The sequence below is a fragment of the Apteryx rowi genome, unplaced genomic scaffold, assembly GCF_003343035.1.
Source record: "Apteryx rowi isolate R43461 unplaced genomic scaffold, aptRow1 scaffold_226, whole genome shotgun sequence".
Classification (NCBI taxonomy): Eukaryota; Metazoa; Chordata; class Aves; order Apterygiformes; family Apterygidae; genus Apteryx; species Apteryx rowi.
The window spans coordinates 374,699-401,315 of NW_020448597.1; the positions used below are offsets into that span (position 1 = coordinate 374,699).

General features: G+C 36.7%; 1 protein-coding gene across 11 annotated transcripts in view; it reads left to right on the plus strand.

Annotated features, from left to right (window-relative positions):
* AKAP9 (A-kinase anchoring protein 9) overlaps positions 1-26,617 on the plus strand; it is a 129,024-nt gene that overhangs the window by 60,561 nt on the left and 41,846 nt on the right. For 10 of the 11 annotated variants that reach the window (XR_003253421.1, XM_026065349.1, XM_026065339.1 and 7 more), the window contains 10 exons: positions 3,956-4,067; positions 4,541-4,739; positions 6,168-6,264; positions 6,397-6,489; positions 7,926-8,288; positions 9,282-9,497; positions 11,510-11,650; positions 12,196-12,299; positions 13,018-13,223; positions 20,914-21,125. Coding sequence is in view for 10 of the 11 variants with exons in the window: in XM_026065349.1 (XP_025921134.1) it covers positions 3,956-4,067; positions 4,541-4,739; positions 6,168-6,264; positions 6,397-6,489; positions 7,926-8,288; positions 9,282-9,497; positions 11,510-11,650; positions 12,196-12,299; positions 13,018-13,223; positions 20,914-21,125 (1,743 nt within the window). In the remaining variant the exon portion in view is untranslated. The remainder of the gene's footprint in view (positions 1-3,955; positions 4,068-4,540; positions 4,740-6,167; positions 6,265-6,396; positions 6,490-7,925; positions 8,289-9,281; positions 9,498-11,509; positions 11,651-12,195; positions 12,300-13,017; positions 13,224-20,913; positions 21,126-26,617) is intronic. The other variant, XM_026065341.1, reaches the window with a different exon arrangement.

A 26,617-nucleotide genomic window follows, 5' to 3' on the forward strand; every position in this document is an offset into this window, starting at 1 on the left:
AAGACTGTGCATTTCCCGCATGAGGTTCCTGTCTGCCCATTTCTCCAGACTGTCAAGGTCCCTCTGAATGTTACAACCATCCAGTATATCAGCCACTCTGCCCAGTTTTCCATCATCTGCAAACCTGCTGAGGGTGCGCTCGTTGTCCAGGTCATTAATGAAGATGTTAAACACTATTGGTCCCAGTTTGGTCCCATGGGGTGCACCACCAGTGACTGGCCTCCAGCAGGACTTCATGCTGCTGATCACAGCTCTTTGAGCCTGGTAGCTCAGCCAGTTTTTTCAGTCCATCTCACCGTCCCTGTATTTCATTAGCTTGTCTATGAGGATATTATGGGAGACAGTGTCAAAAGTCAAGTTAAATAGTACCCACTGCTCTCCCCTTTCCCACTGAGCCAGTCATCTCATTGTAGAAGGCTATCAGGTTGGTCAGACATGGTTTCCCCTTCATAAATCCATACTGACTGCTCCCAATCACCTCCTTCATATGTTTGGAAATAGTTTCCAGAATTTGCTCCATCACCTTTCCAGGGATTGAGGCCGGTGGTTCCCTGGATCCTCATTTTCCTTCTTGAAGACGGGAATGACATTTGCTTTCTTCCAGTCCTCAGGAACCTCTCCCAGTCACTATTACCTTTCAAAGATGATTGAGATTGGCCTTGCAATGACATTGGCACCCACAGCACTTGTGGGTGCATCCCATCAGGCCCCACGGACTTGTGTATGTCCAGTTTGCTTAAGTGATCCCCAGCCTGATCCTCTTCCACCGGGTATATATTCCTTGCTCCAGACTTTTCCAGTGGTCTCAGTGACCAGGGATTCCTGAAGGCCTATCTTATCAGTAGAGACTGAGTCAAAGGAGGCATTGAGTACCTCAGCCTTTTCCATGTCTTTTGTCACCAGGGCCCTTGCCCTATTTAGCAGTGGGCCAGCATTTTCCCTGGTTTTTCTTTTGAAGCTGATATACCTGTAGAAGCCTTTCTTGTTGCCCTTCACATCCTGTGCCAGACTCAGCTCCAGGTAGGCTTTGGCTTTCCTAACCCTGTCTCTGCACACCTGAGCAGTGTCTCTGTGTTCCTTCTGGGTGACCTGACTCTCCTTCCACCTCTTTTAAGCTTTCTTTTTATGACTGAGCTTTGTCAGGAGCTCCTTTTTCATCCATACAGGCCAACTACCACCTTTGCTTGATCTTCTGCTCATCAGGTTAAACCATTCTTGAGCTTGGAGGAGGTGATCCTTTAAAATCAACCAGCTCTCTTGGATCCCTCTTCTCTCCAGGACTGTACCCCAAGAGATTTCCAAGCAGATCCCTGAAGAGGCCGAAGTCTGTTCTTCTGAAGTCTGTTGTGATCCTGTTTTTTACCTTGTTCCCTTCTCTCAAAATCCTGAACTCCATCATCTCGTGGTCACTGCAGCCAAGGCTGCCCCCAACCTTTCCATCCCTGATGAGTTCTTCATTGTTTGTAAGAATGAGGTCCAGCAAAGCATCTCTTCTTGTTGGGTCTTCCATTACCTGTCTCAAGAAGTTACCATCAGTGCATTCCAGAGGCCTCCTGGATTGCTTATGCCCTGCTGTGTATTGCCCTTCCCGCAGATACTGGGGTGGCCTAAATCCCTCATGAGGACCAGGATCTGCAAATGTGAGCTTTCTTCCAGTTGTCTGAAGAAGGCTTCATCTTCCTGATCAGGTGGTCTGTAGCAGGCACCCACAACAATGTCCCCCATGTTGGTCTGCCCTCTAATTCTTGACCCATAAGCTCCCTGCTGGCTCATCATCCATACCAAGGCAGAGCTCCGTGCATTCCCACTGCTCTCTCACATAAAGAGCAACTTCCCCTCCTGTCATTCCTAAAGAGCCCGTATCCATCCAGTGCAGCACACCAGTTATGTGAGCTATCCCACAATATCTGTGATCTCAGTGATACTGTAGCTCTGTGACTGCACACCGCTCTGTAATTCTTCTCATTTGTTCCCAATGCTGCAGGCATTAGTGTGCAGGTACTACAGAGAAGCAGCCAGTCATGCTGATTCCCCAGAAAAGGCATGAGAGTTTCCCCTGTAATGCTGTCTTGTGGGTACCTCCTTATTTATGTGCATACACTTGAGGTATGCCCCCTTCAGCTCTAATTACTAGGTCTCTCTTGCCCCCATCACCCTGCACTCATTGCTTGCCAACATGGTTTACCACTTTCTCACTTGATTGTGGGTTGTCACCTCCCTCCCCTGTCATTTCTAGTTTAAAGCTCTTCTCACCAGGTTGGCCAGCCTGGTAGCAAAGATGCTTTTGCCCTACTTGGCTGGATTGATCCTGTCTCTTCACAGCAGTCATCAAAGTCCCGCCTCAAAGAGGGTCCCATGATATAAAACTCAAATTCCTGTTGTCAACACCAGCTGCTCAACCAGTTGTTAAGTTACAGGATCTGTTCATTCCTCCTCAAGCCCTTCCCTGGCAGAATCAAAGATGCACCACCCATGCCCTTGATTATCACTCCCAGATCCACATAGTCACTCTTGATACGCTCCAGGTCTCCCCTGGCAATATTGTTGCCCATGTAGAAGAGCAGTGGGGGATAATAGTCTGAGGGCTGGACAGACTTCAGCAGTCTCTCCACAACATCCTGGATCCCAGCTCCTAGCAAGCGACAAACCTCCCTAGACAGCAGGTCAGGTCAGCAGAGGGGGGCCTCCATCCCCTGCAGCAGAGAGTCTCCCCTTACTATCACCCCTCAATTGCTCCCAGTGCTGCTGTGTGGTGCAGGCACAGCCGGTTTGGATGCTTCATTGGACAGAGCTCCTGGATCCTCATCTGCACCTGGGGCACTGAATCTATTCCATAGTTGCAGATCTGCAGGGTGGAGCAGGAGCCTTCCTCCTGGTGCCAGAAGTCATGAGCTTCCAGCCTCCATCATCATGGCAGCCTCCATCTCCCAACCTGATAACCACAGGCTCTGCCTGCTCCTCCTTCAGTACAGGTGGAGGTTCAGGCTCTTAAAGCTGCATGGAGAGATCCAGTCAGTCTCTTTCTTTGTCATCTCTGATGCTGCACAGTGTGCTGACCTCCTCCCGCAGCTCCTTTGCTTGGTGACACAGATCCTGCCCCAGCACACACCTCATGCAGGCGGGGAGCCCATCTCCCCCAGCCTCAGTGAGAGGTCCTGGGCACCCCTGCAGCCTCCAACTTGCAGAGCAGCATCCTCTCTCAGGAGTTCACTCTGGGGCAAGGCCTCTGATGTTGTGGGCTAGTTGGTGCAATGGCAGCTGGACACAGCGCCCTGTGGCATGCCACCACCCTTGCTGAGCACATGTACACTGTTCCCAGCAGAGTTCTGGCTCCCTTCTGCCTGAACTGCTGCTCAAACTCCTTTGTCTGTTACTGCTTCTGTTTGCTGCACTCTCATCATCTCCTATGGTTTGCTGACAGTAAGTCATCTTTTAAATAAAAAAAAAAGAGAACAACAAGAAAAATAATGAAGGAATATAAACTTGAGGTTGATCCACTGTGTACTTTATTTTGTGATACATGTCTTTATCTCCCCCAATGTCACTCCAAGTTGGGAAGCTAAAACTTAAAAATATTTTTTTCATGCTGCTTCAGAATTTTATTAGGAGGCAGAGATTGAACTTATATATAAGTGAAAACTGACTTACTAAAGTAGCTGCAGCATCTATTTCTCTGCTACTATGTTACTTCTGAAAAAAAATTAATAACCTCTTTAGCTAGCAGATAGCTACTGTGATAGGTTCAAGAATGAATAGAGGAAAAGCTGAAATGAATATGACCTCTACTTTGTGAATTGTGTTGTATATGGGTACTGGCTTAAACATAATGCCTAGTGAGCCATCTAGTTCTGAAAGGGTGTTTAATCCTTCTTGTATGTGTATAATTACAGATAATATTTTTGCATTAGTGTAATACAAATTGTTGTCATTTGTATTTACTTGATGATTTTTTTAGGTCAAAGAACCATGGATATCATCTTCTGAACCTGAGCCTAGGAGAGAAGAGGAACCTAATTGTCTGGAAACAAGAAAGGAATGTCTGGAAACCCCTTCACAGGATCTAATGGGTAAAAGGATGTATATGTTGTTTTCAGTATATGTATATTCACAGAGAGAAAGAGAAAGACAATGACTTTAAATTTAAACTGACCCCTATTTTACAGCTTGAAGCATATAAGAGATTTTTGCAGATTTTACAATATGATACTATGATTGTCTTAAATCTCTAAAATGTTTTGGAATTATACTCCTTGAAGGAGTTTTAATTTGATGTTCAGTTTTCCACAGTTAGTTTGGTTACCTATATCCAATAATAGAAGAGGAAGGATTTATTTTATTTCACAAGAGGGAAAACTAAATTATAATTATTTGCTATGGGAAAATAATTGATAAGATATCAAAAGAATATTTTAAACTACAGTAATTATTCAGTTCCATCACTGCTATTAACTTAGGGGGGATGGGTGGAAAACTAATATAACTAATAGAATTGAGCTAATCTTTTTTGCTTTCTTCCCCTCTTCAAATAACCTGCATGTAGATCCTAAGATTCAAGAATACCTTTGGAGGGAGTTAGAGAACCTTAAAACACAACTTGAAGAAAAACATGCTCATGAACTGGAGCACCTCCGGTCCTATTTTCAACAGCAGCTAAAAGAAAGTGAAGAGAGGTACACTACAGAGATTGTTCATTTGCAGGATAAGCTTCAGAGTTCTGAGGTATCCTCTGACCATATGAGGTATTCATCAGTTCTTTAGTGTTTTCCCATTAAGAGTTACCTTTAGTTCTTGAACTTCAGGTTTTACAAATTAAAATGAAACTGGAGTTTTAGAGGAAAAAATCCTAGCTCACTATATAAATTGTTTTTTAATAAACCTGTATGAAGTTCTGTCTTACGTCTCAAGCCTGGTTACAAAGTGGGACTCTTTAATGGTGTAGTCAGTAATCTGTTGAATTCTAATAGGTCTTCAATCTCCATACTTGATTTGTTACTGTCTTTTAAACTATGATCTAAGTAGGAAGATAGCTCTGGCCAAACCTGGTGGTTTTTAAAGACCTTTTCATATGGTTACATATCCTATTGCAACATCAGAAAAAAATAATGGAAGAAATCAATTTCTACCATTCATTCCCTGCTGTGGTTTAGAACTGAAATGCACCATAAAGGAAAGTAAGGGCCTGTACATGACTGTTCATATATAGAAATTAAATGTGAATGCTAAAAGTAGTGTTACTTTTTATAGTTAAAAATGTCATAAGGTTTATAAAATTATCAGATATTCTGAACTCCATTTCAGAATAATCTAAACTGACTCTGAGATTCTGTAAAACCCTAGTGTAACTAAAGGTTGCAAGTCCTACAGAGAATAATCTTACCTTCTAATTTCATCTAATCTATACCTTGTCTTTTTTAGCAAGGTATTCATTTCTTTGTGACAGCAGATCACAAATACTGAAGAGAGATTATTTAGGTAGTTTGTTGCTGTATCTTATTCTTTTTGCAGTGTGTTTCTGTGACTTCTTTGCAACATATCAGAAGTGAAAGGGGTTCTAGAGGGTTTTTTTTTTTGTATCTGAAGATAGAGTGCTGTTCTGTTAGGAGAAACAGTCACTGAATATATTTCAACCTGTTAGTATCTAAATATAAAATGAATTGTAATGGATTTCTTAATATTTTCATGTGTATGCCTTTTCTTACTGAGTCATCTATATAATACAAGAAAGCAGTGCATCTGCTGAAAAGCAACAATTTTAAAGAATCAAAATAAATATTACCAAGCTGTTTCTGTGGCTTTGTAAAGCCCTTCTAGTTTTTCCCATATTCTTACCATTCAAACAGGCACTATTGTCTTCATCTTAATTGTGTATAGTTATTGAGCACAAAATATTCTCAAGTAGCTTTAAAAGACTAGTTGTTTGTGAAGTCAAGTCCACAAAACTGATGTTAAGGAGTGTTATATTGATAGAAAAGGCAAGTGTCTGGAAGGCAGATGGTTTATAGAGTCAAGTATATGAAATTAATGGTATAGACAAAGGTATGTTGTGAAGTAAGTGTTCACAGTCATTGATCTTTGAATATATTTATATAGATATAGATATTCGAATAGAGAAAAAATATATCGAAGCATTGATTTTTTTTTTTTTTTCCTCGCTTCTATCTTTATAGTATATCTGCAGATTCACAAATAAAACTAGAAGAGGTCTTCAGGAAAGTAAAATACACTGAAAAACTTCATCAGCAAAGAGCAGATGCAGCTGTGGAGGTATCGTGTAACTCAGCTGACAATTTATCAGCAAATAAATATATATTCAATATAATTTAGATGCTTTGGGATATAACGTGCTTTTGAAATAGACTGTTGTTTGATTTTTGAGATTTCATATTTTTCTTACAGCTTGCTAGTGAAATTGAAATGAAGAATGATCTGGATGTTGTTCAACTGCTAGAACAACAGTACCAAGAAAGATTAGAAGAAGAAATAGCAAAGGTATTACTTTTATTTTGTTATTTTAAAATATGCTTTAAAAGTGACTATTATTTTAAAATATGCTTTAATAGTGACTATTATTTGCTGTTTATGACAATTTGGACGGTTGTAACACCATATTATAACTTTTGTTTAATTTATTTACAGGAAGGTTTCATTCTCATTCCAAACATGAAAGTCTATTTAGAAAAGTTTTTCTAAAACACTTCAGGCTTTTTAGTTGTGTGATAGATTTTCATTCTTATAGTGCTCATAATTTCATACCTTTAATTTCATATCCCCATAGTCCTTCAACTAATATTCTATTCTCAACTCTCATAATGTGGTTGGTTTTTTTTAATTTGGAGGGGGGAGCAACACCGTGAGCATAGATGTTGTGTTGCTTTAAAACATCAAAGAGAATAGATGACTTGCATGCTAGAGAGTAGATTTCTTGCTACTTTAGGCTTAACAGCTGGTGTGTACAAAAGATTTTTTACTTAAGAGTTTCACACTATATTTTCTGATATTTTATTGTGCATTTTAATATATTGTATAAAATGTGTAACTTTTATTTGGATTGAGTGACTTTCGCTGAAACATGAGAAGTAACATTCAGATTTTATAGATAGTGTGTGTTAAATCATTTGTGGATTTACTAATTTATGACTTCCAAAAAAGTTCTCACTTAATTGCAGAATATTTCTTTTTTTTAAATGAAAAATCCTCTCTCTGCTTTCATTATATAATGGCATAAATAAAAACAGGTGAATCAATCAATTAACATAAAGTAAAAACTGGAAAAAATAAGACAATACTTCTTCAAAAGGTTAGTGATCAGAGTTAAGAAGAATGCAATAGCCAGCACTGGGTGGTGATATAAATTTAAGTAATCCATGTTTCTGGAGCAAAAGTTGCATCTCTCTCATCTCAAGTAAAATAAACATGTGGGCGGGCTATCAGGCACATGGCACTGCTATCTTTATACAATCCAAAATTCAGTGTCAGTGAAATGTTTACAAAGAATGCTTGTATACACAGAGGAAGCTTAGCATAGCTGCACTTAGGTCAAGGTGAGAGGACTTGTATTAACGCTTTTTTTTTTTTTTCCCTAAGTCAGCTTGTAGAATCCAATCTCTGTATCTTTTTAATGATAACTAGATAATTCTGTGCTAAATAGTATATTTTTAACTGAAAATAGCATCATAGTTTAAACTATCTTAAATGTAGCACGTCTATATTTTAAGATGTGCCTGTTGATGAGATTGTGTATCTACTTCTTTTTTTTTAATTTGCTGGTTATTTTCTGTAAAAAAAAAAATGAGTAGAATCATAGTTCAGAACATGTCCAGAACCCTTATTTGTATTATTGATGGTAAGCATTGAGATTTCTTCAGCAATAGCAGATACTGCTAAGTATAAATTAATACTAATTTATTATTTTCTTATTTATTCAGGTTATTGTGTCAATGAGTGTAGCATTTGCACAACAGACTGAATTGTCAAGAATTACTAGGCAGAAGGAAGAAGAAACACAAACAAAACATCAACAGGGAAAGCATTTTGAAGTTAAAAAGCAATGTAGAGGAGAAGTAGGCAGCCCTCTCAGAAAGGCAACAGAAAAAGGCAGTAAGCATGAAGAAGAACTGAAATCACTTTGCAAGGAACTCAGTGAAGAGTCTGGTGAGATGAACTCACTTGGAGAACAGCTTGATTCTAGTAGCAGGCCTGGTTATGTATTAGGACAGACCACGCATGAAATGGTAATTTCTGAACAAGTTTTCTCTCGGGTCAAAGAGCTTACAGTGGAAGAAACACTGGTAAGTGTAAAAAATATATATATGATATAATATACCATATTTGAATAAAGTTTCCAACACATTTATATACCATTTGAATAAGAAAACAGCAAAAGAAAAAAACTAAGATAAAACTTCCGTTAAAATATTTCCCTTTCCCTTTAAATGCGTGACAACTTTAGGAAAAAAGGATAGGTAATTTAGATCTATGTTTTACCTGAGTGTCACAGCATTTTGCTAATAAATGAGAAAGGAATATAACACTAATTATAGGGAAACAGATTGTTCCATTTTTGTGGATAAAACTGTATTGAAAGCAATAAATTCTATAAAGTTTTGGGGGTTTTTTTAAGATAGGTTATTTTCTAATGCTTATACTTGGAACATAGATTAAAAATCATTTTTAGGTGGTTTGAGTCCCTGTGATAAAGGTTATCATTTGAGCACAAAAATTATAAAGGTAATATGTGAAATATATTAAGTGATTCACCAAGATTGGGGGGAGGTGGTGAAATTTGGAACAGATATGGTAAAAACTAGTCATAAGTTTTAACTACACATTTTCATACTAGTTTAATTTTTTTCATTAAATTTGGCACAATTGAAGCAAAAAGTCACACTTTCAAACTTATATAACAGTTAGATATTCTGATCTTGTGTTATCTTGGTAATGGATAAACTCCTGTGTTCCTGCTTTGTATGGTACTATTCTCTTAAACTTCTGTTGCACTATACACACACCACACACACACACGCTCGCTTGCACACATGTATGTTTACTAAAAAAATTTCTGTTGAGATCCCTGCTAGCTAAAAAGAATTAGAGTTAACTCTGTTCACAGTTAACAAAAAGACATTCTGTCTTCTAAATGGGAATAATTCTAAGCCTGGGTCTTCCAAGACACGGACAACAAGATAATGCTTTAATAATAGCTATTGTAATTTGTGAAAATTTGAATATTTTCTAGAAAATGTTCTTGAACATAAAATAGTAAAATAGTTCCAATATTTCAGCACTGCAGTGAGATGACAACAGAAATATCAAGTCAGCTGCTGTTTTACGAGGAACGTTTGGAAGATATGCGGCAGGAACTAGTACGGCAATATCAGGAACATCAGCAGGCAACAGAATTATTGAGACAAGGACATATGCAGCAAATGGAACGTCAAAAGGAAAATCAAGAACAACTCTTAGCAGAGCTTGAGAGTCTGAAAGTGCAGTTAGCTGAGGTAATACGGGGTCTTACACGAGAGCAGTAGTGTAAACATGGTTTAACAAAAAATTAACCAGGAAGGTTTTTATTTAGAGAGATACTTACATGTAATGCGTACACATGCACATGGACGTGCGTGCACACACACACACACACAAGCACTTGTGTGTATATGCACCCATACATACATATATTAAAAAAAAGACTTTTTTAAAATCAGTCGGTTATGGATCAGTCTTGTCTGCTCTAAACCTGGAGAAAACCTGCAGTGCTGCCCAGCAGCCAGAAGAGTGAGTGAATGCAGATGTATTGTAAACTGTGCCACATGCTAGATACAAGACCCTGTGTAGGATGTGGGCTAGTATCCATTTACATCAAAGATGCATGCAGCCGTGGTTTGAAGTACTATAGAATCCCTTATTTTTCCCCATTCCCACTTCAGGTTTGAAGTAGAACAGTATTTGCTGCTTCCCACAGAGCTCACGTCCCACAGTGCTCTCTTCCTCACTGCCCTTTTCCTTCTTCCCTCTTCTGGTCATAGTACGGGGATTTCCAGGGCTTGGGGGTTGCAAACCCAGCTAACATGCAGAACATGGAGTTCCGGGGCTTGACTTAGCTAGTCTGGTTCCCAGTCTCTGCTGTGACACTTCTTTCCTCATATATTCCCTTTTCTTTCCCCAAGCGAGATAATCAATCATGTGGTACAGAAATTTGTTCAGGGTCTTTTTCTACAGCATAGTCTGCTGCTTCTTGAATAAAATCAAAAGCATGCCAGTCATAGGAGGTGCCTTGGGTTGCTTGAATGGACCTAGGCTTTGGAAACTGGCAGGAGTTATCATGCCTGGTTAGGTGGCAACTAGTGCCAAAGACCAGGAGGGAAAAGAAATCATTCCAAGTAGCAACAAAATATTTTGGCTTTGTTTTTTATCATGGAGGGAGCAAAGCCCTTACTGACTATGTTGGAATGACACAAAAGTAGTGTAGTTTGATGTGAAACACCACTGTGTTTCTTTGCCATTTTAAACTATAACTTGTCATCATTTCACACATATACAAAGCCAATGGTAGGTATGTTATGGAACTCATTAATTAATCTTAATTGTTAAGTCCTTAAAAATATCATTTGCAAACTTGTCTTCAAGGATTCTTTCCCTTGATAGACAAAGGGCACAAAATCCAGAAGAATTCATCTTGCCCTGACTTGATTTTAATGTGACGTTACAGAAATACACATGGAAATAGTAATCAGCAAATTCTAAAGTTCTTGATTTCACCATGGAGTGGAGCTTTACTGCAACGCCAAGTTCCTTCAGACCTTATTCAAACCTGGTTCTGTTCTGCCTAAGTTTGGTCTCAGGGGGCCTGGAAGTGGTTCTTCTTCAGCAATATCACGTGTCTGTTTCTGTTAGCTTCTTTGTAAGCCTCTTTCTATCATTTATCCTGATAGTCTTTCCTTTCAGTATATACCACCTTTCTCCCTTTGCCTGTCAGTTTGCAATCACATCTTTTGGCAGAGATTGCAAATTTCTGACACTGATGAAAAACATTAAATATGAGCTGTGCTGCTGGCTTTCCTGTCATTTGTTTAAATGTCAAGGATGTTTAGCCATAAGAACTGTATAGGAATTTGTGTGTAGCTTTTAAGCCATGTACACTTCTAGCTCTTCTAAAAGAAAGCCTTTGACAACTTTTTTTTTTTTTTTTTTTACAAAGAACTTACTTTCATCCTATTTTTATCTGCTGTGTAAAACTTACGTACTATAGCATGTAATGTTTAGAAGTTAACCTTCCAGTTTCCATCGTGATCATTGTGTTTATATATGTCGTATGAAAATCTTAAAGATGTAAGACACCAAAAATATTAGCTGCATTCCATTCTACAAAGCTTTCAATGTTGTTGTAACCATTTAAAAAAGTGGGCTGAATGTTCATTATGCTAAATATGTAAAGAATTAGAAGTGACAGGACTCACTAGTACCCAGAAGTGTAAAAAACTGTGTGTGCTTCTGTAACGGTTCTTTTTTTTAGCGAGTCGCAATGGAGAATGACAGCTTGGTTACAGAGAGAGAGCGAATGCTTTTGGAAGAACTGGAATCATTAAAGCAACATTCTGCACCCAGAAAAGAGAGGCTGTATTGTGAGCTACTAAACAGCAGCACACAAACACAGGTAAATATGAACTTTGACTTTCTGGGCAGCTGTGACACATAAATCCAGTAAAACCTTTTGTCTGCTACTCTTTTTGATGTAATATATTTTCTAAACAGGTGTTGGGTATTACTTGAACAGAGCAGATTTAAGAACCAAAAGCTAGTACCTGTAGACATAGTTTTTTACTTAAGGTAAACAGAAGCAAGTTTAACAGCTTGAAGGTGGGGATTATAAATATAACTCTTTGCTCAGGTAAACTCACGTTCTCATATTGCTATAGCAACACCAACAGAAGGCACAAGACAGTTTATTCAGCATAACAAAGTTCTCTAACAGGCCCTGCCTTGGGTTTCATTTTTGGTTTTGTTTATGCACGTAGGAGGAGTTTTTTTATATATTGCCTTTTCTTGATTTGTAATTTCATGAACAAGTTTTATTAATGGAACATAACTAGTTAGGTTTTTAATTTCATCTTCTACTATGTATCAGAAGAATGTGTTCGTTCTGGCATGACGGGATTTCTGTCTGTTTTGTCTTCTCTACCTCTGCAAAAACTTACTCAGAGTGAAGATGAAAACCAAGGCAACGTGAGAGAACACACCTTTAAGGATGAAGATGAAGGAAGAAAGTCTGAAGAAACATCGTCAGCTCTTCTTTCGAAAGAAAGGTACTTAGAACTGTTAGTATTAAGAAAGTACTGTCAATGAAAAAAACCTTGAGAATGATGTTCTTGCTGTTAAATTAAAAATATTTTTAAGCCTAATTCTGATTGAGTTCATGATAATGGTACTCTTAACTCTAGATAACCATGTTTCTACATTTATGTAATTTAAATGAAACAATTTCTTCCTTTTTTTTTAAAGCCTAACTATGTAATGGCATAGAGGATGAGCAAAATCTTTGCAAGTTTTACTGTATCTTTCATATTCTACACGTATATAGAATTACATACATTAATTATATACATGTCTATATTTATGCATATCACATGTACATATATGAAATATGTTTTTTGTATGGGAATAATTATTTTATTTGATAACACCTTTTGAATATTTTTAATTGTCACTTTGGGTAAGTTTATATGAAAACCAGAAAAATGTGGACCTCTGTTTTAAAAGAACAACTAGGTAAAATACCAGAATAAAAGTATGGTTTTTGATAAATAGTTTGATTTTGTACATATTTTGTAAAAATAACCGACTTTGGATTAACATTGATGTGCCTTTAGTGTTTATGCATGTTATGTGTCTTTTAGTCTTACAAAACAATCAGATTTTACTGATTCAGCAGGCAATTTTTTTGTGACTCCAGTGGTACATAAGGCATAAAAACAGCTGTGAAGCAGGGGAAAATCAAAGGACTGACTAGTTCCTGTTCTGCAGGCATGTTTTTCAGAAGGCTAATGAGAAACTTGTGAAGATTCTTTTAGAAGTTGTGAAGACAACTGTGGCCATAGAGGAGACAATTGGTCACCATGTTCTTGGATTACTGGATAGATCTGGGAAAGTCCAGCCTTCCAAACCAGCTGGATGGGACGCAGAGACAGAGGAGTCAGTAAAACCTTGTGTCCGTGTGGGATATGAAAAAGGTAACAGTTCTGTGATTTCCTGTTGCATAACTAGTAGCATTTGCACACTTTATTTTTTTATTTAAATACCCTTCCTTTTGAAACTGTTAATTAAAAAACTTTTTTTTTTTTTCAACTATTAGTCATTTGAATGCATATACCATCTCCATTTAAGAGATGGAAAGACAATTCAGGAGTTATTTTTGAGCATTGAATCAGACAATAACGATCTAGGATCCTGTTAGAAAGCCTGCAACAGAATGGGAAAGTGATTGAGAAAGTCAAAAATAAATATGTGCCTTCTGGAAACAGCAAAGGGAAAGAGGATAAAACACAGCTCCATTTCATCTTGCACCAGCTTTACTCTTTCCTCTTTATGCATGGGGAATGGGAGCTGGAGTCAAAGGCTGTATCTCTACTAGTAAACTAAGCATATACAGGGATATTGCCAGTCACTGAGGGCAGCTGGCATGGAGCAACCTGTATCTATCCTTGTAGACTTCCCAAGCCTCCAGAAGAGGGTGGTGACATGCAAATTGCCTTTTGGGAGCAGTCCCTGGAGCTTTCTAACTGCCAAGCCATGCCCATCAGCTTTTTGGAAGAGTGCTAGCTGGCACAGGTGTAAAGGAGCATTTTAACAGTGTAGATAATTGTGTTTCAGTGTCTAAGAACTTTCCCAGGCACAGTTTAATTTGCTAGGAGAGTGTCTGCTCTTTTCTCTGTTGGGGAAGAATAGTAACTCTGCCTTTTTGCTGTTTGGTGGTACCTATGTTACATAAACCAGTGTAGGGACATGTGCATTCTACCTGAGCCTTACGGAGGGGCAGCGTGCAACAGGTCAGTTCAGCCTAAAACACATTATACATCTGGCTTTGGCTGGAATTTTAACTGTTTTGGTGAATGAGAAAAAGAACTGGAAGTCCAATACTACATTTCAGTATTAGGAAAGTGTATATCATAGGGTAATAACACAAATGGTGAATGAAGTTGAACTTCACCTTGTCTATTCAAAATGTGGCTTATTAAATATTATTGGTTCCCTCTAGCTTCAAATATAGGTCACCTTAAGCCTGGGGGCAAGTTAAGAAAGGATGTAAGACTGTATGACTTGTAGCACAGTGACATCTCTCTCAATTGATTACTCAAAGGTTGTCCATGCAGTGAAAAGAAATGTGTACAGCTACCATCTGAGGATTCTTCGAGTTTTAAGCTAACAGTATTTTAATGCTTGTATAGCATTGTTGTTTCAGTAAAAAGCCTCATAACTGTCAGCTTTTGTACACATTTCACTGTATTTAATTGTGAGGAAAATTACTGTGCATTTGGAAGTCTCAGCCCTTTGAGGCTTTGCCTTTTTTCCCCAGAGTTTAGATTGGATAGCTAAGCTTCTGGTCTTAATTTTTGGTACTTCTCCAGGAGACCTTAAGGACTGAGATCATCTTCTACTTTAGTTGGAGGAAGCACTACTTTCAAAATTCAGTGTTCTTGTACTTTACTTTTGGGTGGGAATGAAGGGAGTAGTGTTTCCTTGTGTTAAAACTGCTGAGAATAAGTATCTTCAACCATTGCCAGCTATTTACCACACTGTCTCTTGTAGCAAAATGATAAGGTCAGCAATGATTAGGCTCGAAGTTTGCCACCTCCCGTTGTGTTGTGAGGTAGACGTGAGTTTTATGTAAATGGCATTTTTAGATAAGTTTTCTATATCAAAAGCAGCAGTTTATAAGTGTTCTGTGTGCTCATTGTATAGTTTGAACTGTGAAAAAAGCATTGGCATTTTCACAAAATATATTTCCCAAAGAAATAAAAATGTTTTTGTTTTACGAAGGCTGTGATTACAGGCCATCACAGTTAATGCATTATATTGTTACCTAGTGCATTCATAAAACCTAGTTCATAGTGATATCATGCCTATTCATAGAACATGTACTATTGGTTTTCATCTCCCCCAATCTCATTTGCTGAGAATATTGCTCCCTATTCTCAGACAAAAAAAACATAACTATATATGCAAATTGCTGATATATGATTGCTGCCCTTCACTACTGTAATATGTGCTTGATCCACACAGGCATGCAGAACACACAATAAATATTTTTGCTTCTTGCCTGCTCCTGCACAAAGATACCTATACTTGTTATTTGTCACTAATTATTGTCATTAACAATTCTTAATATGGACTTTATATACCCCCTCCATACACACATATATATTTATACATAAAATATATAGGAAAACATTCTTAAAAGAGTGCCTCTATTTGATTTTTGGGTGGGTACTTATGCCTGGCTTTCATAATACTGTTCTCTAAATGCACAACAGGTCCTATGCCTGGAGCGTATGGTTGATTTCTTAGCAAGCCGTTCAGCGGAGGGGCAGTCTGGCACGTGCAAGGGGACCGTGCGCTGTTCTATTAGGCAGGAAGTTTGACTGCTTTGACTCCTGTGTTTGTGAGCAGTGGCTTTTGCAGAGGTGTGTAAGGACTCGCTTCTCCTTAACAAAGCAATTGTCTGTTGCTGTAGTGCCCCCCTTAGGACGGGTGAGGACTGCATTTGAGTATCAGCCGTCCACACACCAGTTTATTCCAGTATTCTTTTTTGTGTGTTTTCTTACATTCAGAAATAATTGTGTAAAAAAGAGAAGGCAAAGGAAATAGGATTAAAGAAGACCCAAGGTTACTGGTGTTGAAATGGATGGATGTATAGTTTGTAATTTATTTCTGAGGTAGTATTCACAGTTCTCTTTTTTCCTTTCAAAATGATGCAACAGCAGCCTGGCAGAATACATAGTTCTGCCACTAGGGTCAGGCTGATACTTGGTACTTTTCTGTGATTGTACTGGTTCATCAGCTGAAGCATTTGATCCTGCTCCAAATAGAAGTATATCACAAATTCCTTTAGTGTTTTCAGTCAGAAGATTGTTGTTACTCATTTCCTATACTTCCACTGAATGGCCTGAGGGGACATAATCTTTTTAGAATTTTTTCCATTGTTTTCTGGAAGTAAGAAATAGCCACTGCTTTTATGTTTTAACTTGTGCATGCTATTGTATTTTCCTGGCCAAACAGATCTTCATTTAAATAGCTTAGGAAATTCGTAAGAATAAATTTGTGCAAAGAAAAATCTAAAAGTAAAACAGAAACAATAATGCATTTAAGTAAATTCTCTCTGACCTTCTGAATGTGATCCATGTTTACTGACAAGCAAAACTCAGGTTACTATTAGAACATTTACTGGGTTGTTCTATCATTTAAAAAAAAAGCCGAATCATTAAGGTCTGTGTATGTACAACCATAACCTGCTTTATAGGGCGCATAGAGGTTTATCTGGAGCCTTGGCTAGATTATCCGTTAACACAAGATTTTATTTCTAACATCGTGAGTAAAGTTCAAATTTCAGCCATAAAACATATCAATTGAAGGAAATAGCATTTGTACAAAGTAATACAGTGAGTTAATCACACCTGGAGATTGGGGCCCTGACTCGTGATGACAGACCCAGCAGGCTTTGGCGTGCTCCTCCTTTAGAGGAGAGTACTCCCCTGAAGAGTAGGGTCGCTGCACTGACGCGGTTGCCCTGGGGAAGCCCTTGAATATCCAGACTCTCTTACCTACTTTTTGGGCTCCTTGTTTCCAAACAGTGTACCAGAAGCAAGGTAGTGTATAGTTTTATTCACTGAACCACCATCATACAGACTTTCTCATTTTCAGCTTGTAACCCATAACCTTAAATTCTCCAGTGGAATCCGAGCAATAAATTGCAGCATCAGCTCAACTAGGACACAAAATAAATAAAATAGGTCTTGCTTCATAAATGTCAATCAGCAGCTTGAAAACAACTTCTGTATCCAGACTTCTGTGCCCAACTTCTGCATAAGCACTGTATATCTTTTCTTAAGACTTACTGGGCCATGACATCTGACATGCTGAACTGCAAATCCGTGGTGCAGGAGACAATGTAAACCTTTCCTGTTTGATTGCAAGGAGTGAATTTACACAAGGAGAAGGCATTTTTATTTGTGCCAGTTACAGTCTCTTTATTATTTTGTGTCAGTGAAAAAATAATTTGGGGAAGGAGAATATGTTTTTAATGCTTTTGCGGGGGGGGGGGGGGGGGGCAGGGGTGTGTGTGTGCTTGAATAGCACTGTAAGGATTAGTACAAATGGGAGTAAGGCATTCAACTGCCAGGGAATTTTAAAAAGACTTAACAACATTTCTATTTCTTGTTTCTTCCACTGAAAATCTTCTTGAAAGATGCTGTGGCATAACACTTTGATCCACCAAGGCAGACCATTTTCAGGGGAAAAGATGTGGAAATTTTTACTTTCCACTTAGGAAGACACTTCATGTGAATTCCTGTTGCTAAGTGTCAGTTCATAGAAATTACATTATGGGCCTCTACATTTATCATTTTTCAACGATTTTTCTGTTTGAGTTGCCAGCCCTACAGTATAAACAAAATTATTACATTTAAGCTTTTGTGTGTGTTTTTGGTGCTTTTTGTTTTTCCTTCTTCAGTTATCTTTGAGAGTTTTAAAGTTTCCACATACCAAATTATACTTTAGGTGACAGCTCTGCCTTTTTTTCCTCATTTTTTTTGTAGCTATATTTCAGTTATATGGTTTTTATTCTGGGATATTTTCATATAACAAAATTATCTCTTAGTATTGATTTCTTCTGGATAAATACAAAATAAAGAAAGGCAAATTACAAAAGAATTGACATAAGAAAGACAGGACTTTAACAATCTTCTCATTAAAATCTTGTCATGGAGACCATGTTATACTCTTTGGTCACTGGCAAGAAAAGATAATAATATTAGTGGCATTATTAATGTAAGAGATATTTTAGACTTAGCTTTTAAACAATGACCTTCTGAGCAGGCTTCAGTATTTTTAAGCTTTTCTGTAACAGTTTCCAGTCAGCCAGAAATTCAGATGATCTTGTAACAGACTGCACATTTTTGCAATTATTTTGCAAAATATTTATTTTTGTATTTGACATACATTCATCATTGCACAAACCAGCTGTATCTCTCAATCAAATAATTTGCTAAAACATAAGCGTTATAGGACATGAATTTTAGACTGGGTTAAAGTTATCTACGTTGAGCTTCACTCTTCATTGCCAAGACTTTGTCCGCATTTGTGTAGATTGTGCAATAACTATTGCATCACTGTTTTTATTTTATGTGGCTTATAGCTGTACTACTGTACTGTGGACTTTTATTTTGCAAGATCTCTGAAGCTGAGCAGGTCTTACCTGGTCAGTACTTAAGATGGGTGACCTCCAGAGAGCATCAGGTACTGCTAAGTGTGTTGGTGGCTCAGGAGGGAGTGTGATTTCCCTCAACTCAGTCTTTAACCGGTGCTTTGGTACAGCATTTGGAAACATTTATCTAGTTAAATGAAGGTCCGTTCTACCCTGAGGATATTAAAGCTTCTTTTAAAGCTTGACATTTTGAGACATCCAGAGTCCTTTAAATTTGAGTGTTGAGAAATCAGGATACTATTTAATTAAAAGCTGTGGGAGTGTTCCCTTGGCAGCCAGCTCACCTTGCCGGGGACTGGGATCTTAAGGTGGTAGGAGAAGCCTGGATTTTTCTCAGCCCCATTATCAGTGCTGTTCAGCTGCTAGGGTAGCTCCCACCATAGTAGGTTATGAATGTAGTTCCAAAGTGCAGTATTGGAAGGTGCTTTGAAATCCCGTGTAGATGAAAGGTGCCATGAGAATGTATATTCTGTTCATCTAGTTACTCATTTCATTTCATATATAAATTGTGTTTCTGGTTTTCCCCGATGGAGTATGAAGAGATTTTGTAGAATTACACCCTCAAAATTAAAGCAGATATGAATCAGTAATGATATAACTAGAAGAAAAATTACTAAATATATCTGCATTTTACAAATCTTGGTAAAACTAAACTAAACCTTGTCAAATTAAATTTTTCATAGTTTAGTTTGTTGTATATGGGTCATATACAGCTGAGGCCATAGTGAAATAAATGCATAAATATGTTATTATCATGATGTACGTAGGGATAAAAGTAAAACTAGATGGTTAATCATATTGTAACTAGTTAAAAGAAAAATAAAAACAACCTGAAAATTAAAATCTGACATTTCTTGCTGGGTTCAAACAGCATCAACAGAAGAACTGATCCTTCCGATGTTATTTGGATATTTGCTTAAGAGCAAATATAAGGAAATTGTACCCTACAAGAATACTAAATACATTTTTAAAGGCAAATTGTAAAATTTAACTATTAAAACTTCATTTTGAATTTTTGTAACTAAACAAACTGTTCCAATTCTGCTGCTGTTATTCATAGAATAACCAGCAATTTACAGTGGTAGATAACCATAACCCACTATTGTAATTTTATTGCCAAACAGGTACTGACTGTTCTTAACTCATTTAGTCATGTCACTGTTTCCTCAAAACAAAGTCTTTTTTGGAGAAAATTTTAAAGGAAAAATACCCACTTACTCTGTATGGGAAAAAATATTGGACTTTCTGTGAGAAGAAAGGAGACAAACTCTTTCAGTGTGTGAGGTCAATAGCAGTCATTTGTTAAAGCTGGATGCATATGAAATATAAACATCTAATTAAAAAAAAAAACTTTTAAAAAATTGCCAAAAAATACTTTAGTAAAACGAGATAATATTTAAAAAAACTTTCCACAAAAGGATACACTTCTGACATTTCAAATCAAATAGCCTAGTGACATAGCACTTCTCATTTTTAAAACCACTGAATCAACAATAATTATTTACTGTTGTGATGCACTATTGTATTGTTATTTCATATTGGAAGTGTGATTTATTTTTTAAGGTTTTTAAAACATCTCGGGAGTATGCTTTCACTTGTGTTGCCTGAATGCAGCCCTGAATTCTAAATATGCAAATTTACAGTTTTCTAGTTTAATTGCTATCAGTTTAATACCATAGGCAAACTTTGTGTCTCCTGCTTTTCAGACAAAATGGGTAATGCCCTTAAATTGAATCAAAAAATTTAATTGAATGCTCTTAAATTGAATTCCCTCAGGAATTTTGAGAAGTAGGAAGACAACATACTGCCCATCAGTAAAGGCAATTACAGTTCCCCTGCACTCTACTTGATTTGTTCAGCTACCCATTTTAATCGATATATAGTTCATTAATAATAATGCTAAATTTTGATATGTTCTGTATTCTAGTCTATTTCTTCTGAAAAGTTGTCTGAATTACGTTACAGGGGAACTGTCATTCCCCTTATTTATTTGAGCTTGTGTATTTGAATTACTGACTTGAACAATTCTATGTTAATGCACACTAACATAGTTGGTCACGGCTGAAACAGTGACTGACTGTTTTTTTTACCTGATTGTATTTTGAAGCCAATTTTTCAAGTCATTACTTCAAGTTGTTCAAAATCGTAAGGATTACTGATAGTGACACAGGTTTGCAAGACCAGATACAGAGCCCAAAATCCTCCTGAGAGGGTGTCTAAAATATTCTCTTAGTATCTCCTTTTATCTCTCCCTTCTGCCTGTTTTTTAACACATTCTATATCTTGTTTAAGTTTTAGTGTATAATATTTCCCTTCTGTCTTTGTGATTAGTACAAATATTTTAATCATTTTAAGACTTAGCTTTCTAATCATACGGTTTTTCATGTTTTGAAGTTTTCATGTTTTGAATCTATGTAAAAAGATAATTATCATTTTTTCAGAGTCCTGTTCCTCATATCGTGGTAGTAATATGGGAGTTGATGATATTAACGTGTGGTCAGGAGCAACAGATGAAGGACTGCTGACCCAGCATCTTGCAGAAAGTGGAGTGGAAATAGATCCTGAAAATGAAGAACTAGTTCTGAATGTTAGTTCTCGACTGCAAGCAGCTGTTGAAAAACTTCTGGAAGCTATCAATGAAACTTCAAATCAGGTAGGGTGATATAATGGTAACATGCTTTGAATCTTGTGTCTTGTTTTTTTCCTCATGAATGTATTTTTACAAGCCTAAAATCTGTAGGCTCACTTTGAAAGTTAAAACAGGACTTACATTGCATAAACCCAAAGAAGTTTGCTCCAGCATGACCTTACTAATGAATTTAGATTCACATTGGAGATCTGTTTTGGACTACAAAGAACTACATGCCTGAATTTAGGTGTGTTTATCAGTGTCAGGCACTCTCTCATTACTCAGTCAAGTCACCTGCATTCTGTTGTGACCCAGAGATCAGATGGAAGGCGTCAGAGCATCATCTGTCTGGTCCTTGTGAAGAGGGAACTGTGCCCAGTTCTCTTATTAAACATTTTAGTCACTTGACTGCCCAAAGAGATGGAGATCATCTACTGTTGCTTCCAACTGTGATTTAAAGATGGTAAATTAAGGACATACTTACCTAGAAAAGAAGTCTGTGGTCCAGCACTGATATATAGAGGTATGTGGTTCATATATCATCTCCAAGGAAGAGGCAGTGTGCAGGTTTCCTTTCTGTTTATTACAGCTGGTGCTTTGCACAGTGGGATTTTAGTTGCTCTTTGGAGTACAGTTTACTTTCCCTGTTAATTGAAATGAGAGTTACATACCCAGCTCACACTGCCCCTACCATGTGCCTAACTTGTAGATGATGTAGGTCTCAATATGAAGTTACCTAAGTAAATGCTCTGTATTTCATTGTATGTCCATAAGGAAATTAAACTACCTATTGATTTTTCTTAGGCTATGATTCTGCAAGTTCTTGCACATGTAGGTACAGAGGGATGATCCCGGTAGTGTTGACTAAGGCTGTTCATGTACCTAAAGGCATTCCTTTCAAAGTATTAACAGATCAGTGCTGTAGATCTGGTTCTGGTTTTCCTAAAGAGTTACCAACATCTAAATCGCTCTTTCTTTGCATTGCTTTAAATCTACACCAGATGAGACTGACCCAAAGTATGTTTCAGTGAATATTCTTTCGGGTTTATTATTTATGATAAGATAAATGGTATTTTCTCATATATATTAGTATATGTATATAAATGTATGTTTAGCATAGAGATCAGAGTAATCAGCTTGATAAAAAATCAAGATAAATTTATTTAAAACTACATAATTGATTTTTTTTTCTTTCCACGTTTAAATTTGTTTGCCAGCATGATAAGAGCAAAAGGAAATTCTAAAGCTAGCAAAAAAATTGAAGTAAGGGGTTGGTTTCTTTTCTTTTGCCTTCGTGAGTGCATTGGAGCCCCCAGACCACACTCACTGTATTCAGGAGCTCTGAAGTTCCTGTTTCAACATTGTTAATTGTAGTAGATAAAATTTTGGGAAGGTCATATTGCATCTGTTTTTGTGAAGCTTTGTTCAACATTTCTACACATCTGAGAAATAAACAGCTTTCCTTTACTAACAATAAATTTAGAGAATTTGGAGCATACCAAAAAAATGAAAACAAGTAATGAATTAGTAAAGATTAGAAATTGCTTCTTTTTTCATTAGCCTTTCAGATTAGTACATGACATGAATTGCTTCCATACCATAAAGTAAACAACAGAATGTAGAAGATACTGGTATTACCTTAATTTTATAAACTTTAAGGGTACATTTTTATTCCAGCCTTATCTTTTGTGGTCACCAAAAATAGCTGTATATTTCTCCATTATACTGGTTCCCAGCAGTTCTGCTATTCACAGTTTGCTAACATTTTCATTACCTGTTTCCTGGGCAGTAATTATATGTTACATATATACTTAAAAGCTAGAATTATTTTTGAACTATTTTTAAATCTTGCTGAGTGATTTAATGGCAAAATGTGCTTTTCTCACAAAATATGAAATATAATAGCAAATAGCAATATCTAATTAAGTTATAGAGCATTAACTTCTTTCATTACAGTTTAGACTGTAATGGAGTTTTCTCTTTTGGGGATGCAGTAAATCCTGTTGGATTGACCAGAAATTCATTTCAGAGTGTCTGGGAAAGCCTAGTCTACCTTGTTGTGTCTTAAGTACTAGTTTAGGATTTCAAGTTGCAACAAAACAGTGATGTAACTAGCTATACTAGGGCAGTCTGTCTACTGTCAGTTCAGTGTCTCCTGTAGAACTCAGTATTTTGAGCCAGTTCCTTAATCTAGCTGAGACTAGAATACAAAGGTGATGGTGTGCTTCGTGATACAGACCCATCTATTAGTTTACCTGATAATGATATTACTTAAAAGTTGTTGCTTTTGTGCCTCTGGGTGTAAAATGTGTAAATCATAACTACTAGAAATGAAGGAGAAAAAATCTGTAATTATGAAAATGATATGAAAATTCAGCTGTCTAAAAAGTATTAAGCATTTATTTGAAACTTTTGAGAAAGTTGGTACTCTTTTTTTTTAGAAAAAGACAAAGATAAAAGGCTACAGTGTGACACATTAAAGTTACAAAATAATTTAACTATAAATTAAATAAAATCCCCTCTGGCTTACTAAAGCAGTTAGTCTGGTGGATCTTGCAAATCAGTTTCTGCATTGCACTTATTTACAAACTGATTCTGTAACAGCTCTTTCTGTTCGAGCCTAAGTCCTATTAAAAAAAAAAGTGATTTAGGGTTAGTGGTTTAGTGGTTTTGTGTTTGTTTTTTTTTTTCCCCAGTTTGAGGCCCAGAATTACATATCAAGAAAGGATACACAGATAGTGTAACATATGTAGTTCTTAAAGGTATTGTTAGAAATTGGAAGCAAATCTGTCTCTATCATATGTTCTTTAAATGCCAAAGAAGAACAACTGCAAAGTAATTAAGAATTCATGCTGCAATTATAAAAGTATTATCAATTATTTATTCCAATGTGGTGCTGCTTTCTTCTGAACAGTTTGTTGCTGACCTTTACATGGAATAGTTTTGTACCTATCCCAAAATTATTGTGTTTTTGTGAATGATGTTTCTACAGTAAGCTTTTACTTTTTTCATATCAATGAAAATAATCAGAATATTCTAAACAGCTTATTTCTGTTTATTGTCAATTGATCAGGAAAGTTTATTTTCCCTTCTTAGCTTTGTAGCTGAGACATTGAGAATACTGGCAAGAGAGAGAGTTACATTTTTACACATGTACACGCAACACGTGTGCGCACTCACACACACTTTTTTTCATAAGAATTACAGATATCCAAAAATGGATTTATCTCTGATGATAAATTTAAACATTAAATAAAATGTTAATCTATTTACACATTTTCCCACAGTACTTAGTATAAATCTTGACTTCTTTTCTGACTGCTCTGTAGAGATACTTTGCAAGCATTCAGGCTTGTTTGATTTGCAATGCCTGGTGCAGGCTTACTGAATTGTATACAACTCCTGTATATATCTGAGGTTTGCAGATGACTTTACAATTATTTTTAAATGTTCAAAATTGAATACTTTATAAAATACTACAGAGGGAAAAAATAATCTAAAAATAATTACAGGCAGAAAAAATGTTTAACTTTTCCTCTTAATTAGTTGTATTTTGCATACAGATATGTACCCATTTCTTAAAACAGACTTAAGAGTGAGTGAAACCTGGCAGACTCTTCGGAGTAGGTATTTCAAACCTGTCTGAACACACGCTTCCAGAGCTGAAGCGCAATTTGAATCCTTTCAGGCAAAGCTTATAGTGGGCGTATTAATTCAAGTTGCACCTGCTGGTGTTATGTATAGGTAAATAAATCAAGCCACTCCCCTGTCCTCTTTCTGTGGCGAGACACCAGCAGGAAACATCGAAACTAGCTGAGTTTGAGAAAGCTCTTGCTGTCGATTTAACTCAAAGAACACGAGTGAAGTCAAGTAATGACGGACCTGTATTTCTCTTGCATTTGCTGTAGCGGAGGTTAAAAATTGTTGTTAGTTTCTGTTCTGCTAACTTGCTTGTCTGCTGCAATGCACCCATGCAAGCATAACGACATTATGCTGCCTTGCCTTGGAAATCACGTGCCAGCTGCTATTGGAAGATTTACGTTGCTTTTTCATGTGAAACGTCACTAAGAAGAATTTTTAGAAGTGATCCTATGAAGCTTTCTTGCACAGTTTGGTTTTTGTTTTGTTTTATTTTGTTTTGTTTTTTTTGATTACTCTGCTCCTGAATTACTCTACTTGTGAACGTGATCGGAAGCTTCCTGGCGATTTTGAATTGGTTTGTCACTGGTAGTACTTGATCCAAGTTTTCAGACTGTTAAATGTATGTGTTCTGTTATGGATTTATGTTAGGAATTTCTCAAACCAACCTAGCTAGTGCAGAATCTCTGTGGGACAGAAAAGAAGAGAGTAAGAGCAACAATCTGCTATGGATTCTTACCGCACATACTGGGCCTCTAAGTTGTTTAGTGGTTTGTGGACTGAAGGCCAAGAAGAGAATACATATGAGGTTGAATCTCGTGTGCCTTTACCAAATCCTTTTCCTTTCCCTGAACACTTGGATGAGAATAATTCTGTAGTTGTAAATACTTCAATTTTTCACTTCAGCCACAAAAAAAATGGGCACATTTTAAAAGTTGTCTCTAAAATCTCCTTGCCTACACCTCCCTATTCAGTAAGTATGATAGTTTTTAAAGGAAATTATATTTTAACCTGCTTAAATAAAAGACAATGTAGTGAAAAATAGTATAAATTTGTTTCTTTTTAGTTAAACTTATTATGTACTGCTAACAGGTTTTTTTCCCAGACAATGTTTAATAGGCACTGAAAAAGCCCTAATTTTTAAAAGTTTCTGTTCATTTCTGACAAAAGAATTTTAGCAGATGCAGGAATGTATTGAAGTATATAAATTTGAGTTCTCTAATATAGATATCTCACTGTGTCTATATACACCGTATCTATATACTTAACATTTTTCTTGTTATGATCGACTTAGGCTTTAGCGGGGGGGTGTGGCAGCTTTTATGGACTGACTAGTAACATTAAATAGCACAAGCTTGCTAATGGCTTCTAATGGTCCCATGAAGAAATGTTTATTACTTGAAAAATCACATATTTATCTTGTTATTACTGAAAAGAGCTGGAGAGTACTTTTTATTCTGAATTTTAGTTGGAGTATTTGATGCGTTTGGGTAAGCCATTTTATGGTTGTCTACGTGCAGTAACCCTGTTATATGTTTTCCTTTTAATTGGCATAGTCTTTCATACAGCACTTCAAAATGCGAGAATGTATTTAGAATATTTCTATGATTTTAAAAAAGTCTCAAACCAGTGCAGATACTCAGCTGTAGTATTTATACCTCCTTTTTACTTGACCTTGTCAGAATAAATAATTCAAGGGGATATCTATCTAAAAAGGAATGCTAAAGAAACCAAATCAAGTCTTTAAATTCAGTATATCATAAAAGAGAATGTATTGATTATTCAGCTGTTCTTTTCAAACTGTAATTTTAATCATAAAATGAATAATTGTGTGTGTAATATTCTATAAAATGTTTCTAGCCCATTTTTCAGAGATT